Source organism: Somniosus microcephalus, chromosome 7 (assembly GCF_052327205.1).
Source record: "Somniosus microcephalus isolate GS21.2 chromosome 7, FLI_Smic_1.0, whole genome shotgun sequence".
Classification (NCBI taxonomy): Eukaryota; Metazoa; Chordata; class Chondrichthyes; order Squaliformes; family Somniosidae; genus Somniosus; species Somniosus microcephalus.
This window is the reverse complement of record NC_140993.1, coordinates 235,741,561-235,755,985: the sequence shown is the minus strand read 5'-3', so window position 1 is coordinate 235,755,985 and position 14,425 is coordinate 235,741,561. Positions and strand designations below refer to the sequence as shown.

The window sequence follows — 14,425 nt, the reverse complement described above, 5'->3', positions numbered from 1 at the left end:
GGCAGCTCCTACCTCGTATTCACTGCCAGATTTCCTGTGCCCTGCGAAACCCGCATGGCAACTGGTAAATTGAAATCAGGCGCCCAATTTTCTTCCATTTCCCGCCCGACAACCAGCCAAATTGACAGACTGGCCGCCTGCCAGGCGGGAAAACAAACAGCAGGAAACCGGAGTCAGGAATGCTTTGGGACAGTTCCCGTCAGTCGGGAGGGAGAGATCGGGGCTTGGTGTGCTGAGGGGGAGGAATAGGTGGGTCAGTGACAGCTTGGAGAAGGAATTGGCTTAAGGACAGAAAACAGCGAGTTGTGGTAAATGGCTGTTTTTCAGACTGGAGGATGATAGACAGTGGTGTTCCCCAAGGGTCAGTGCTGGGGCCACTGCTTTTTTTCATATATATAAATGACCTGGATATTGGAATACAGAGTAGAATTTCTAAATTTGCTGATGACACCAAACTTGGGGCTGTGGCAAACAGTGATGATGACATCAATCGACTGCAACAGGACATAGAAAGGCTGCCGGTGGAAGTGGAGACACTCAATGTTTTCAAGGGGAGACTGGATAGGCACTTGAGGGAAATAAACTTGCAGGGCTACGGGGATAGAGCGGGGGAATGGGACTGACTGGATTGCTCTGCAGAGAGCCGGCACGGACTCGATGGGCCAAATGGCCTCCTTCTGTGCCGTTATGACTAGCCTTATATTGACAGTCTTGCTCAGGCTCAAAAACATTTTTCTTGTCTACTCCCACTACGGATGAGCACGGGAGAGAACGTTGACTGAACGTACCACCTCCTGCCATGCTTGTTGCACGTTCTGGCACAGAGCAGGGTTCAGCTCAGCCTCAAAGGCTACCTTCCTCTGCAACACCTCATCTAGAAGAAGACCCAAGCTGTCTTCATTAAAGGGGGAACTTCTGGCCACTTTCCTTTACCCATCTTCCATTCTTGTCCTTGGAGATTTGCTGCAGGTAAAAAAAAATGAGCTGGTTTTCAGTGGGAGTTGTTCTTCAGACATTGCATTTTTGAAAAATGCATAGTGAGCCAATCGACCATGTTAAGTATGTATATTGTATTGAACAATTAACACAAAGACTTAAACGTATAACTCAAACAGATCTTTACTGGTTGGAGGTAGGGACTATACATAGGTCTTTACTTCATGCCCACAGGCGGGAACTGAGGGGAGATCAGTACCCACAGTACTATTTATACCCCTATGGCCAGGAGTGGTACTGCGTATCACTACGCCCAACAAGTAGTGCAGTCCTGTCCATAGGTTCAAAGTAGCACACATATTACATACACAACAGACCATCCTTGAGGTCAGCTGGCCACTCTAGTAACGTGAAATCCCGCAGGAGTACAGCACCTCCAGCACCATTTCAGCTGGATCATTGAATGGGTTGTATATTTTAGGTAGGATAAATTAATTTTCTAAAAAAAAAATAGCTTCAGTCAACTTTAACTCTAAGGGGAACTCATTGGCCCCGATATTTCCTGAGGTATGGTTTCGGAGTGGGAGGTGGGTGGGGGAGGGAGGAGTTATGGTCGGGAAACGAACGCCGTGGAGTTTTAACTCAAGGGCATGATTGAACTTTTTCCCCCCAGGTTCCCCGTTTGACAGCCAGCCTGATTGACGGGGCTTGGGCTGCCTGTCAGACGCAGAAGGCTGCGACCTCGGAGCAGTTAGGTTTAGTGGTGGTTGGGGGGAGAGATTGTGGGGGTGGGGGGAGAGGTGGGTAGAGCATGGTTGGGGGGGTCGGTGATCGTGGGGGGTGGGTAGAGCACGGTTGGGGGGTCGGTGATCGTGGGGGGTTGGTAGAGCATGGTTGGGGGGTCGGTGATCATGGGGGGTGGATAGAGCACGGTTGGGGGGTCGGTGAACGTGGGGGGTTGGTAGAGCATGGTTGGGGGTTGGTGATCGTGGGTGGGTAGAGCATGGTTGGGGGGTCACTGATCGTGGGGGGGGTAGAGCATGGTTGGGGGGTCGATGATCGTGGGGGTGTAGAGCACGGTTGGGGGGTCAGTGATCGTGGGGGGGTAGAGCATGGTTGGGGGGTTGGTGATCGTGGGGGGTGGGTAGAGCACGGTTGGGGGGGTCGGTGATTGTGGTGGGTAGAGCACGGTTGGGGGGTCGGTGATCGTGGGGGGTAGAGCACGGTTGGGGGGTCAGTGATCGTGGGGGGGTAGAGCATGGTTGGGGGGTCGGTGATCGTGGGGGGTGGGTAGAGCACGGTTGGGGGGTCAGTGATCGTGGGGGGGTAGAGCATGGTTGGGGGGTTGGTGATCGTGGGGGGTGGGTAGAGCACGGTTGGGGGGGTCGGTGATTGTGGTGGGTAGAGCACGGTTGGGGGGTCGGTGATCGTGGGGGGTAGAGCACGGTTGGGGGATCAGTGATCGTGGGGGGGTAGAGCATGGTTGGGGGGTCGGTGATCATGGGGGGTGGGTAGAGCACGGTTGGGGGGGTCGGTGATCGTGGGGGATGGGTAGAAACATAGAAGATAGGAGCAGGAGTAGGCCATTTGGCCCCTCGAGCCCGCTCCGCCATTTAATGAGATCATGGCTGATCATCCAAATTCAGTACCCTGTCCCTGCTTTTTCCCTATATCCCTTGATCCCTTTAGCCTCAAGAAATATATCCAACTCCTTCTTGAATATATTTAATGAATTGGCCTCAACTGCCCTTTGTGGCAGAGAATTCCACAGGTTCACCACTCTCTGGGTGAAGAAATTCCTCCTCATCTCAGTCCTAAATGGCTTACCCCTTATCCTTAGACTGTGACACCTGGCTCTGGACTCCCCCGCCATCGGAAACATCCTTCCTGCATCTAGTCTGTCTAGTCCTGTTAGAATTTTATAAGTTTCAATGAGCTCCCCTCTCATTCTTCTAAACTCTAGCGAATATAAGCCTAATCTCTCCTCATACGTCATTCCTGCCATCCCAGGTATCAGTCTGGTGAATCTTCGCTGCACTCTCTCCATGGCAAGAACATCCTTCCTCAGATAAGGCGACCAAAACGGCACACAATACTCAAGGTGTGGTCTCACCAAGGCCCTGTACAACTTCAGCAAGACATCCTTGCTCCTGTACTCAAATCCTCTCGCTATGAAGGCCAAGGTACCATTTGCCTTCTTAACCGCCTGCTGCACCTGCATGCTTACCTTCAGCGACTGGTGCACAAGGACACCCAGGTCTCGTTGCACTCCCCCTTTTCCCAATCTATTGCTGTTCAGATAATAATCTGCCTTCCTGTTTTTGCCACCAAAGTGGATAACCTCGCATTTATCCACACTATACTGCATTTGCCATGAATCTGCCCAATCATCCAACTTGTCCAAATTGTACTGGAGTTTCTCTGCATCCTCCTCACAGCACACACGCCCACCCAGCTTTGTGTCATCTGCAAATTTGGAGATATTACATCTAGTTCCCTCGTCTAGCTCATTTATATATATTGTGAATAGCTGGGGTCCTAGAACCGATCCCTGCGGTACCCCACTAGTCACTGCCTGCCACTCGGAAAAAGACCCGTTTATTCCAACTCTTTGCTTCCTGTCTGCCAACCAGTTCTCTATCCAAGACAGCACCTTACCCCCAATCCCATGTGCTTTAACTTTGCACGCCAATCTCTTATGTGGGACCTTATCGAAAGCCTTCTGAAAGTCCAAATACACCACATCCACTGGTTCTCCTTTATCTATTCTACCAGTTACATCCTCAAAACATTCCAGTAGATTAGTCAAGCATGATTTACCTTTTGTAAATCCATGTTGACTTTGTCTGATCCTGTCACTGTTTTCCAAGTGCTCTGCTATTACATTTTTTATAATGGACTCTAGCATTTTCCTCACTACCGATGTCAGGCTTGCCAATCTATAATTCCCCGTTTTCTCTCTACCACCCTTTTTAAATAGTGGGGTTACATTACCTATCCTCCAATCCATGGGAACTGTTCCAGAGTCTATAGAATTTTGGAAGATGACCAGCAATGCATCTACTATTTCTAGGGCCACTTCCTTAAGTACCCTAGGATGTAGATTATCAGGGCCTGGGGATTTATCGGCCTTCAATCCCGTCAATTTCCCTAACACCATTTCCCTACAAATACTGATTTCATTCAATTCCTCCCTCTCATTAGACCCTATGTTCCCCGACATCTCTGGGAGATTATTTGTGTCCTCCTTTGTGAAGACAGAACCAAAGTATGTATTTAATTGGTCTGCCATTTCTTTGTTCCCCATTATAAATTCCCCTGATTCTGACTGTAAGGGACCTACGCTTGACTTCACCAATCTTTTTCTCTTCACATATCTATAGAAGCTTATACAGTCAGTTTTTATGCTCTCTGCAAGCTTACTCTCATAATCTATTTTCCCCCTCTTAATTAATCCCTTTGTCCTCCTTTGCTGAATCCTAAACTGTTCCCTATCCTCAGGTTTGCTGCTTTTTCTGGCCAAATTATATGTCCTCTCCTTGGATCTTATGCTATCCCTAATTTCCCTTGTTAGCCACGGTTGAGTCAACCTTTTTGTTTTATTTTTATGCCAAACAGGGATGAACAAATTCTGTAGTTCTTCCATGCGATCTTTAAATGTTTGCCATTGCCTATCCACCGTCAACCCCCAATCCATCCTAGCCAACTCGTGCCTCATACCATCGTAGTTTCCTTTATTTAAATTCAGGACCCTAGTCTCTGAGTCAACTACTTCATTCTCCATTTTAAGGAAGAATTCTATCATATTATGATCGCTCCTCCCCAAGGGGCCTCGCACAGCAAGATTGCGAATTAATCCTTTCTCATTACTTAATACCCAGTCTAAGATGGCCTGATCTCTAGTTGGTTCCTCGACATATTGGTCCAGGAAACCATCCTGTATACACTCTAGGAATTCCTCCTCCACAGTATTGTTACTAATTTGGTTAGCCCAATCTATATGTAGATTAAAGTCACCCATGATAACCCATGGTAGAGCATGGTTGGGGGGGTCGGTGATCGTGGGGGGGTGGGTAGAGTGTGTTTGGGGGGTTGGTGATCATGCGGGGTTGGGTAGAGCATGGTTGGGGGGTTGATGATCGCGGGAGGTGGGTAGAGCATGGTTGGGGTGTTGGTGATCGTGGGGGGGGGTGGGTAGAATGTGTTTGTGGGGGTCGGTGACCATGGGGGGGTGGGTAGAGTGTGTTTGTGGGGTCAGTGATCGTGGGGGGGGGTAGAGCATGGTTTGGGGGTCGGTGATCATGGGGGGGTGGGTAGAGCATGGTAGGGGGTCGGTAATCGTGGGGGGGTGGGTAGAGCATGGTTGGGGGGTGGGTAGAGCATGGTTGGGGTGTCGGTGATCGTGGGGGGGTGGGTAGAATGTGTTTGTGGGGGTCGGTGACCATTGGGGGTGGGTAGAGTGTGTTTGTGGGGCCGGTGATCGTGGGGGGGGTAGAGCATGGTTTGGGGGTCGGTGCTCATGGGGGGGTGGGTAGAGCATGGTAGGGGGGTCGGTGATCATGGGGGGGTGGGTAGAGCATGGTTGGGGGGTGGGTAGAGCATGGTTGGGGGGTGGGTGATCGTGGGGGGGGGAAGATGACAGATCAGGGGATGGGGGAGATCGTGGAGAGATCGTGGAGGTGTGGGTGTGCAGAGGGTTAGCTTGTTGTATCTAGTTGTGTCTCTCCATATTGTTCTACCTGTAAATAAATCTATTGGTTCATGTTGTACATATTGGTACGGTGGCATGATATTTTTTGCTTTTCAAAGAAGGTATGAGATTGTGGTGGGCATCCCATGTCATTTCTGGTGCACTATATACCATAACTAAAGGTACTTCTTAGATCAGCTACATGCTTTCTCACTCATGTCACGTATAAGGGCACAGGTTTCAGTTCATAGCAGACCTGGTCTGCCTGCAGAAATTGCCTTTAAGCTGTGAGCACAGAATAAGTTCTTGGAAAATGCCTGAACTGTAATGCACTCTTTCAGAATTTTTATTTACTAAGTTTTATAACTTCATTTTTTCTTTAAATTTTCTTTGCAGGCTCCAAAGCAGAGGCAAAAGGTAAGGAATAATGAAACTGTCTCCCTAATAGCCTGGTTTGGTTTCTGGCCATCGGCTCAATGTTATTCTCCACACACTGTGGCCCTCTTTTTCTACTCTCTGGTTTTCTCCCCCAGTTCTTGGAAGGCCATATTGTGCTTGTCATCTCCTGCTAATCTCTCCAATTTTCTTGCCCCTGCTCTGAGTTCCATCACAAAGCCCTAAAAACCCTTCTCCACTACTGAATCTTGATGTGGTTCTTCATCCAGAAAGTGTATTTTTAATTGGAAAAGACTTCAGCCTCTGAGTCAGAAGGTTGTGGGTTCAAGCCCCACTCCAGAGACTTGAGCACAAAAATCTGGGCTGACACTCCAGTGCAGTACTGAGGGAGTGCTGCACTGTCAGAGGTGCCATCTTTCAGATGAGATGTTAAACTGCTCTCTCAGGTGGACGTAAAAGATCCCATGGCACTATTTCGAAGAAGAGCAGAGGAGTTCTCCCCTATGTCCTGGCCAATATTTATCCCTCAATCAACATCACTAAAAAAAACCCAGATTATTTGGTCATTATCACGTTGCTGTTTGTGGCAGCTTGCTGTATGCAGTTTGGCTGCCGCATTTCTTACGTTACAGCAGTGACTCCCTTCAAAAGTACTCCATTGGCTGTAAAGCACTTTGGGTCGTCCTGAAGCCATGAAAGGCGCTATATAAATGCACGTTATTTCTAGTTGTTAAGACTATACATATGAAATAATTGTGCATCGACAAATTTAAGAGCATAATTTAATGCAAAATGAGAAAGGGACATTCAGTCCCCTCTTTCCACAATGTACAATGTACTTTATTGTAGACTCACTCTAAGCTATTTAATATCCTGAGGGAAAGTTTTGCGAAGTTTCTTCCTCCACCCCCATAAGATAACTCAAATGAAGCACTAAAATATCTACAATAGCAAAATACTACGGCTGCTGGAAATCTGAAATAACAACAGAAAATGCTGCAAACACTCAACAGACCAGGTAGCATCCGTGGAGAGTGAAACAGAGTTAACGGTTCAGGTCGATGACCTTTCATCAGAACGTTCTGACGAAGGGTCACAGATCTGAAACGTTAACTCTGTTTCTCTCTCCACGGATGCTGCCTGGCCTGCTGAATGTTTCCTGCATTTTCTGTTGTTATTGCACTAAAATATCTATCCAAGCTTGCTTCCTACATTGTACTTACAGAAGATCAATCGCCTTCCTTAGTGTGCTCTACCATCTTCTGCATAGCTACACCCGTTAGATTTAATTTTTAACATCAGTCATTGGATTATGCAATGTATTTTTGAGGCAATTTATTCACTACCCTGTATTTAGTCAATAATAATAGATCTTATACTGTAGGAAATGAAAATGCTGCTGTTATACTTTTAACAGTGAGTCAATCAGAAACCTAATTTTACTTTTTTCCTTAACAGCTTTCCTGGTCTTTTTCCAAATACATAGAAGCACTGACTAGAGAAGAGGATCTGATTTTAAGTGAGCGTGAGGCTGCCAGAATAGAGTCTGCACCAGTAAATAGTGTACCTTCAGGTAATCGCCATTGCAAACTTAAACTGAAGTGCTCAAGAGAACACCGGGAAATCTGCCTGGGCAGATCCCCAAATAACACTATTTCTCCCAAAATGGTACAGCACTGTATTGTACTTAACTGGCACACAGCTTTGAAGCTGCATCTAGAACTACAAAGGGTGCTGATAATCCTCTTGAATAATCCATTTGGTTAGAGTTGAGGAGCAAAAAGGGTATGATCACACTATTGGGGGTGTTCTACAGGCCTCCAAATAGTGAGAGGGAAGTAGAGGAGCAAATCTGCAGGGAAATCGCAGAGACGTGCAAGAGCTATGAGGGAGAAATTTGGTATCGCCCTGTTTGGGGCACTATTGTCAGCCAGGTGCAAAGTTTAGCGCCAGGCGCTAATTATCGCCTCCGACTGCAAACTTGGCCTCTATCACCCCTGGAGGTGATTTGAGTGCTAAATCAGGTGCTACACACCTCTCTCAAGGCGCTAATGTCGAGGAGTGAGACGCTACCTCATAGCGCTGCCGAAGCTCAAGTGATGTCAGTTAGCAACGGAACACAGACAGACTGGCGCTGGCCAGTTCTTAAAGGGGAGGGGCCATCTTGCTGGCCAGCCACTCCCTGCTCATTGCAGCCTTGAATCTCGGCCTGGAGAGACCTCAAAAGCAATTGTGTTGGAAACACTAATGGATAGGCCCAGGGAAAGAGCTCGGCGCTTAGGAACCTCAAAAGTGGTGGTGAGGGCCACAACTCCTTAGGACAGCATTAAAACCAAAAATTTTGCCGACAAGAAAAGACAGTAAGCTCGCGCGTTTAAATAGCGCTCTCCCAGCCCCTTCCCGACTTGAAAAAGTTCCCCTCTACCTGTTGTTCCTAGCAGCAGGTGCTATGGCAGGGGGCGCGACTCAATATCCGGTCTGGGGCACTACCGGGGTGTTGCACACTTGACTAACATCACGATCTGTAGGCGCAGGAATTCGTGGCGGTAGTGTTTAGCACCGCCGCAAAACGACTGGTCAATTTCGTGAGCGGCGCTAAAATCACCACGCTCGGGTGCTAACTTTCTAGCGCCCCGTTAGCGGCCCCCCGAGGCGCTGACGGGAGGCGATAACCAACCAAATTTTTCCCCCATAGAGTGGTGATATTGGGGGACTTTAATGACCCAAATATCGATTGGCTAATGCTCGGGTAAAGGGAAAGGAGGGGGAGGAATTTCTGAAATGTGTTCAGGAGAATTTCCTTGAACAGTATGTTCTTGGCCCAACTAGGAAGGAGGCATTGCTGGATCTGGTGCTGGAGAATGAGGTGGGCCAGGTCGACCAAGTGTGTATGGGAGAACACTTGGGTACAAGTGATCAATGTATCATAAGATTTAGATTAGCAATGGAGAGGTGCAAGGAACAATCTAGAGTAGAACTTTTAAACTGGAATAGGGCTAACTTCAATGGGAACCGAAGGGATCTAGCCAGGGTAAAATGGAACCAAAGACTGACAGGAAAAACTGTAACGGAACAATGGGTGATCTTTAAGGAGGAGTTGTTCCAAGTACAGGCTAGGTACATTCCAACAAGTGGGAAGGGTAAGGGAACCAAAGCAGGGGCTCCTTGGATGACGAGGGAGATAGAGAAGATGATGAAACAAAAAAAGAGGGTGTATGATGCATGTCAGGTGAATTCTTCAAGGGAGAACCAGACCAAATACAATAAGTTGAGAGGGGAAGTGAAGATGAAAATAAGATTGGCAAAGAGAGAATATGAGAGTAGAATGGCAGCTAACATAAAAGGGAACCCAAAAATCTTCTACTGGCATGTAAACAGCAAGTGGGGGTAGTAAGAGGCGGGGTGGGGCCTATTAGAGACAAAGAAGGTGATATATGCAGGGCAAGGCTAGAATACTCAATGAGTACTTTGTATCGGTGTTCACTAAGGAGGTGGATGCTGACAAAATATCGGTAGCAGTGGAAGGGGTGCAAATTGATAGACAGGATGTACGAGAAAGGCTGGGTATGCTTAGAGTGAACAAGTCGTCTGGTCCAGATGGCTTGCATCCCAGGTTGCTAAGGGAATTGGGGGAGGAGATAGCGGAAGGGCTTGCCATAATTTTCCAATCTTCCCTAGATGAGGGGGAGGTGCCTGAGGATTGGAAAGTGGCAAATGTGACACCATTGTTCAAGAAAGAGTGTAAGGACAATCCTCGTAACTACAGGCCGGTCAGTTTAACATCCGTGGTGGGTAAAGTTTTAGAAACAATAATCAAGGAAAAAATTAACGGGCACTTGGAGAGGTTTAAGCTAATTAAGGAGAGCCAACACGGATTTGTAAAAGGCAGATCGTGTTTGACTAATCTAATTGAATTTTTTGATGAAGTAACAGGGAGGATTGATGAAGGGATGTTGTCTACATGGATTTTAGGAAGGCGTTTGACAAAGTACCACATAGAAGGCTGGTTAACAAAATTGAGGCTCATGGAATAGGTGGGACAGTGGTAGCTTGGATAAGGAATTGGCTTAAGGACAGAAAACAGCGAGTTGTAGTAAATGGCTGTTTTTCAGACTGGTAGCTGGTAGACAGTGGTGTGCTCCAAGGGTCAGTGCTGGGGCCACTGCTTTTTTTGATATATATAAATGACCTGGATATTGAAATACAAAGTAGAATTTCTAAATTTGCCGATGACACCAAACTTAGGGGTGTGGCAACCAGTGATGATGATACCAATCAACTGCAACAGGACATAGAAAGGCTAGCAGAATGGGCAGACAAGTGGCTGATGGAATTTAATACAGAGAAGTGTGAGGTGATGCATGTTGGCAGAAGGAACAGGGAGAGGCAATATACACTTAATGGCACAGTTTTAAAGAGTGTGCAGGGACAGAGGGACCTGGGAGTTAATGTGCATAGGTCCCTGAAGGTGGCAGGACATATTGAGAGAGTGGTTAACAAAGCATATGGGATCTTGGGTTTCATAAATATAGGTATTAATTACAAAAGTAGAGAAGTTATGCTGAACCTTTATAGAGCGCTGGTTAGGCCACAACTAGAGTATTGCATCCAGTTCTGGTCACCACAATTTAGGAAGGATGCGAAGGCCCTTGAGAGGGTTCAGAGGAGTTTTACCAGAATGGTTCCAGGGATGGGGGATCTTCGCTACAAGGACAGGTTGGAGAAGCTGGATTTATTTTCATTAGAGCAAAGGAGGTTGAGGGGTGATTTGATAGAGGTGTACAAGATTATGACGGGTTTGGATAGGCTAGACGGGGAAAGGCTGTTCCCACTAGTTGATGGTAGAAGGACTAGGGGACACAGATTTAAGGTTTTGAGCAAGAGATGCAGGGGGAATGTGAGGAAAAACTTTTTTACGCAGTGAGTGGTGAGGACCTGGAACTCGCTGCCGACGGAAGTGGTGGAAGCGGAGACACTCAGGCCTAGAAATTCAGTTGGTTGCGCCAGCCGTTAGCGCCTTAGGAGGAGTAGATGTCGGGCGCTAGGCGGGTAGCGCCCGGACGCAGCGCGAACTGCACCTCGCCCCAACTTCACTAGAGATTTCGCGGCGGCGCAAAGTCTTTGCGCGCGCTCAGCTGCGCGCGCAGATCATGACGTCATTTCCTCGTGCAACGCCCTTTGTGCGCCCCCAACCGGAACTTCAGTGGCAATGCCCCATTGTGCGCCTGGCGCCCCTAGTGACTGTAGAGTGGAACGGTGCTCAGCCGATGCGGGGCGCGGGGGGCGCAAATTAAAGGGCACTCCTCCTGCAATATAAAAGGCTGCCATTTCGCAGCACTCCCTCTTGCGAAACGGATCTTTGGAGAGAGACCAAGGTAGATAGCTTTCTGCTTTGGCCCAACACTCGGACAGGTACTTCTGGCTTCAGGCCACAGCTTTCCACTAGTCTTTGCCTTCATTGACATCTCATTGTTTGCCAGCATATTATGGGGGCTGCAATGGGTGTCAACGCTGGCTTTCTCAATTACATCCAAAGGGCTCACAGACGCCGTGAGAGAGTGGCAGCCCTGGCTAGACGGAGAGGGGGCAACAGGCGTCGGCAAAGGAGGCCTTACCCACCCAGGGTATACCGCCAGCAGTTCTCCTATCTCAACATGTCTGAGGAGCAGTGTGTTCGGAGGCTGCGATTCAGAAGGGACGTGGTCACAGAGATCTGCCAGCTGCTTGGCGGTGATCTGCAGCCACAGCTGAGGAGCAGGACGTCTCTGTCGGTGGCAGTGAAGGTGACGGTGGCTCTCAACTTCTATGCCACCGGCTCCTTCCAATCCGCTACTGGGGACATTGCCAACATCTCCCAGTTCGCCGTGCATTGCTGCATCCGCCAGGTCACCAATGCCCTTTTCAAAAGGAGACGTCAGTTCATCTCCTTCTCCATGGCCCTTGCCAAGCAGCAACAGCGTGCAATGGGCTTTGCAGCATTCGCGGGCTTCCCCATGGTGCAGGGCGCCATTGACTGTACGCATGTGGCTTTGCGGGCACCTCTGGGGAATGCCGAGGATTACCGCAACCGGAAGGGCTACCATTCGCTGAACGTCCAGCTGGTGTGTGACCACAGGCAGCTCATCCTAGCTGTCAATGCCCGCTTTCCAGGCAGCAGCCACGATGCCTTCATCCTGCGACAGACTTCTGTGGCAGACATGTTCCAGGCACAGCCTCACCCACGAGGATGGCTTATCGGGGACAAAGGCTATCCTTTGTGTACCTGGCTGATGACCCCGCTCCGTGCGCCCAGCACCCCTGCTGAAGAGGGATACAACGAGAGCCATCAAGCGACCAGGAACATCATCGAACAAACAATCGGCGTCCTGAAGCAACGGTTCCGCTGTCTGGATCGTTCCGGTGGAGCCCTACAGTATTCGCCGGAGCGAGTCTCCCATTTCGTGGTTGTTTGCTGCATGCTGCACAACCTGGCTATCCGCAGGACTCAGCCACTGCCAGCACAGATTGGAGGACCACTGGAGGAGGAGGAGCAGCACAGGAGGGAGGCAGAAAGTGCAAGGGCCGCCCGTCGCCGGCATATTGAACGTCGGTTCTAGACCCCCTCTCAGGGACTGGCTTGTGCCAATGTCAGCAGATGAATGTAGCCGCTCCACAAGCCCTCAGCCGAGCAGGGCAACCAGGACTTAACCAAAAAACCATGCACACTGCAATTTAACAACAATAATTTATTGAAAACCTCTGCCTTTCCCACATTACATGCTCATGTGGAGAAGCCCCCTCCAAAAACACAAAACTACCAGCCTCGGCCTTACAAAAAGAAAGAAAGACACCAGTCTCGGCCTTACAAAAAGAAAGAAAGACACCAGTCTCGGCCTTACAAAAAGAAAGAAAGACACCAGTCTCGGCCTTACACAAAAACAACTGCACCAGTGTCGGCCTTACAACAAGCACCAGGCATTTGTGCATACCTCTACTTTTTGCCCTGCGAGGGCGATGCCTTGTGCATCCTTGCCTGGCCCCTGCCCGCCCTGCTGCTCCTCAATGGGAGCCCAGTGGCTGCAGCAAGGCTGGGGGAAGGCTGCTGAGGGGCAGATGGCGAGACGGCAGATGCCCTTGGGGGTCGGCCTGCACCAGCTCTGGCCTTGGAGTGTCCGGCTGCTGACTGCTCCAACTCTGGCTGGGCGGCAGCAGTCTGTCCAGCAGCTCGTGGCAGCTGCAATGGCGGAGTGGCAGTGTCGGCTGCAGGAATGGTGGCAACCTGGCAGATCACAGGTGCTCGCTGGTCGCCTGACACATTGGCACTCGCACGGGCCAGCACTGCAGCATGCGCAGCAAACAGCTGAAGGACAGACTGCTGGGCTGCTGCTGCGCGGTGAGTGCCCTGGCGATGCCTGGCTGATCCAGCGAGGGCGGCAGCAGTTAGTGCCCGTGTGGCCCTGGTCTGTGTCCGCATGACACCAGCCAGTGAATGGACGGTATGACTGAGCACTTGGCTAGAAGCCGACTGTGCTGCCGCGAAGTCCTGCAGACTCCTGGCCTGTGCTGCCGCGATGTCCTGCAGACTCCTGGCCTGTGCTGCACTGAATAGTTCCAGACTCCTGGCCTGTGCTGCACTGAATTGTTGCAGACTCCTGGCCTGTGCTGCCCCGAATTCCTGCACACTCCTTGCTAGTGACTCTATGGAGTCAGGCATCCTTGCCACTGCAGCCATGAGCTCAGTGTGCCTGCGCTCAGCCTGGACGGCCATTTCCTCTAGGAGGCGCACCTCCTCTGCGCTGACCGTCGCAGGACTGGAGGCCGCACTCACCCTCTGGGGAGAAGTCCGCCGAGCTTCCCCACCCCTCCCGCGTTGCTGCAGGCCGCTGGGCCCCGGAGCTTCACTCTCCTCCGACCCTTCCCCCCGGCTCCCCTCCAGGGAAGACGTGTCCCCTACATCGCCATGGGCTGGCGCGGCTGAGGGTGGCACTGATGGGCCGGCTTCCTCTTCCTCCTCCTCGTCTTCCGAAGGGCTGACAGTGGCAGCTTGAGGGCCCGCCTCCTCACCTGGCGATTCACCATCTGAAAGCAGGAAGGCACAAGAGTAGCTTTAGAGTGAGGACAGGGCAGCAGCGAGGGAGGCATGAGTGGTGCCATTCACCGCATTGGTCGGACAGTGGCAAAGGATGCTGATTTGATGCGCAAGTGGAACGAGAGAGGTCCAAAAGGTGATGCCCTTACCATTGGTGCCCAGAACAGGGTCGGCATCTCCACTGGCAACAGGGCCAATCAGCCGGCCTCCCATAATGCGCTCCACACGCTGGTCGAGGTCGGAGAGCTCTTTGAGGTCAGGACAGCCTCCCCCGGTCTCAGTTCGGTTGCGCCGGTTGTGCGCAACCTTGGCCTGCAAGAGAAAGGACGGCCTCT

The 14,425-nt window shown here is 50.2% G+C and overlaps 1 protein-coding gene across 1 annotated transcript in view; it reads left to right on the top strand.

Annotated features, from left to right (window-relative positions):
* The window catches only part of LOC147115153 (regulator of G protein signaling 22-like), a 142,231-nt gene that overhangs the window by 104,108 nt on the left and 23,698 nt on the right, over nucleotides 1-14,425 (top strand). Inside the window, exons 22-23 of the mRNA XM_085993988.1 lie at nucleotides 6,023-6,043; nucleotides 7,481-7,595. Coding sequence (XP_085850114.1) covers nucleotides 6,023-6,043; nucleotides 7,481-7,595 — 136 coding nt within the window. The remainder of the gene's footprint in view (nucleotides 1-6,022; nucleotides 6,044-7,480; nucleotides 7,596-14,425) is intronic.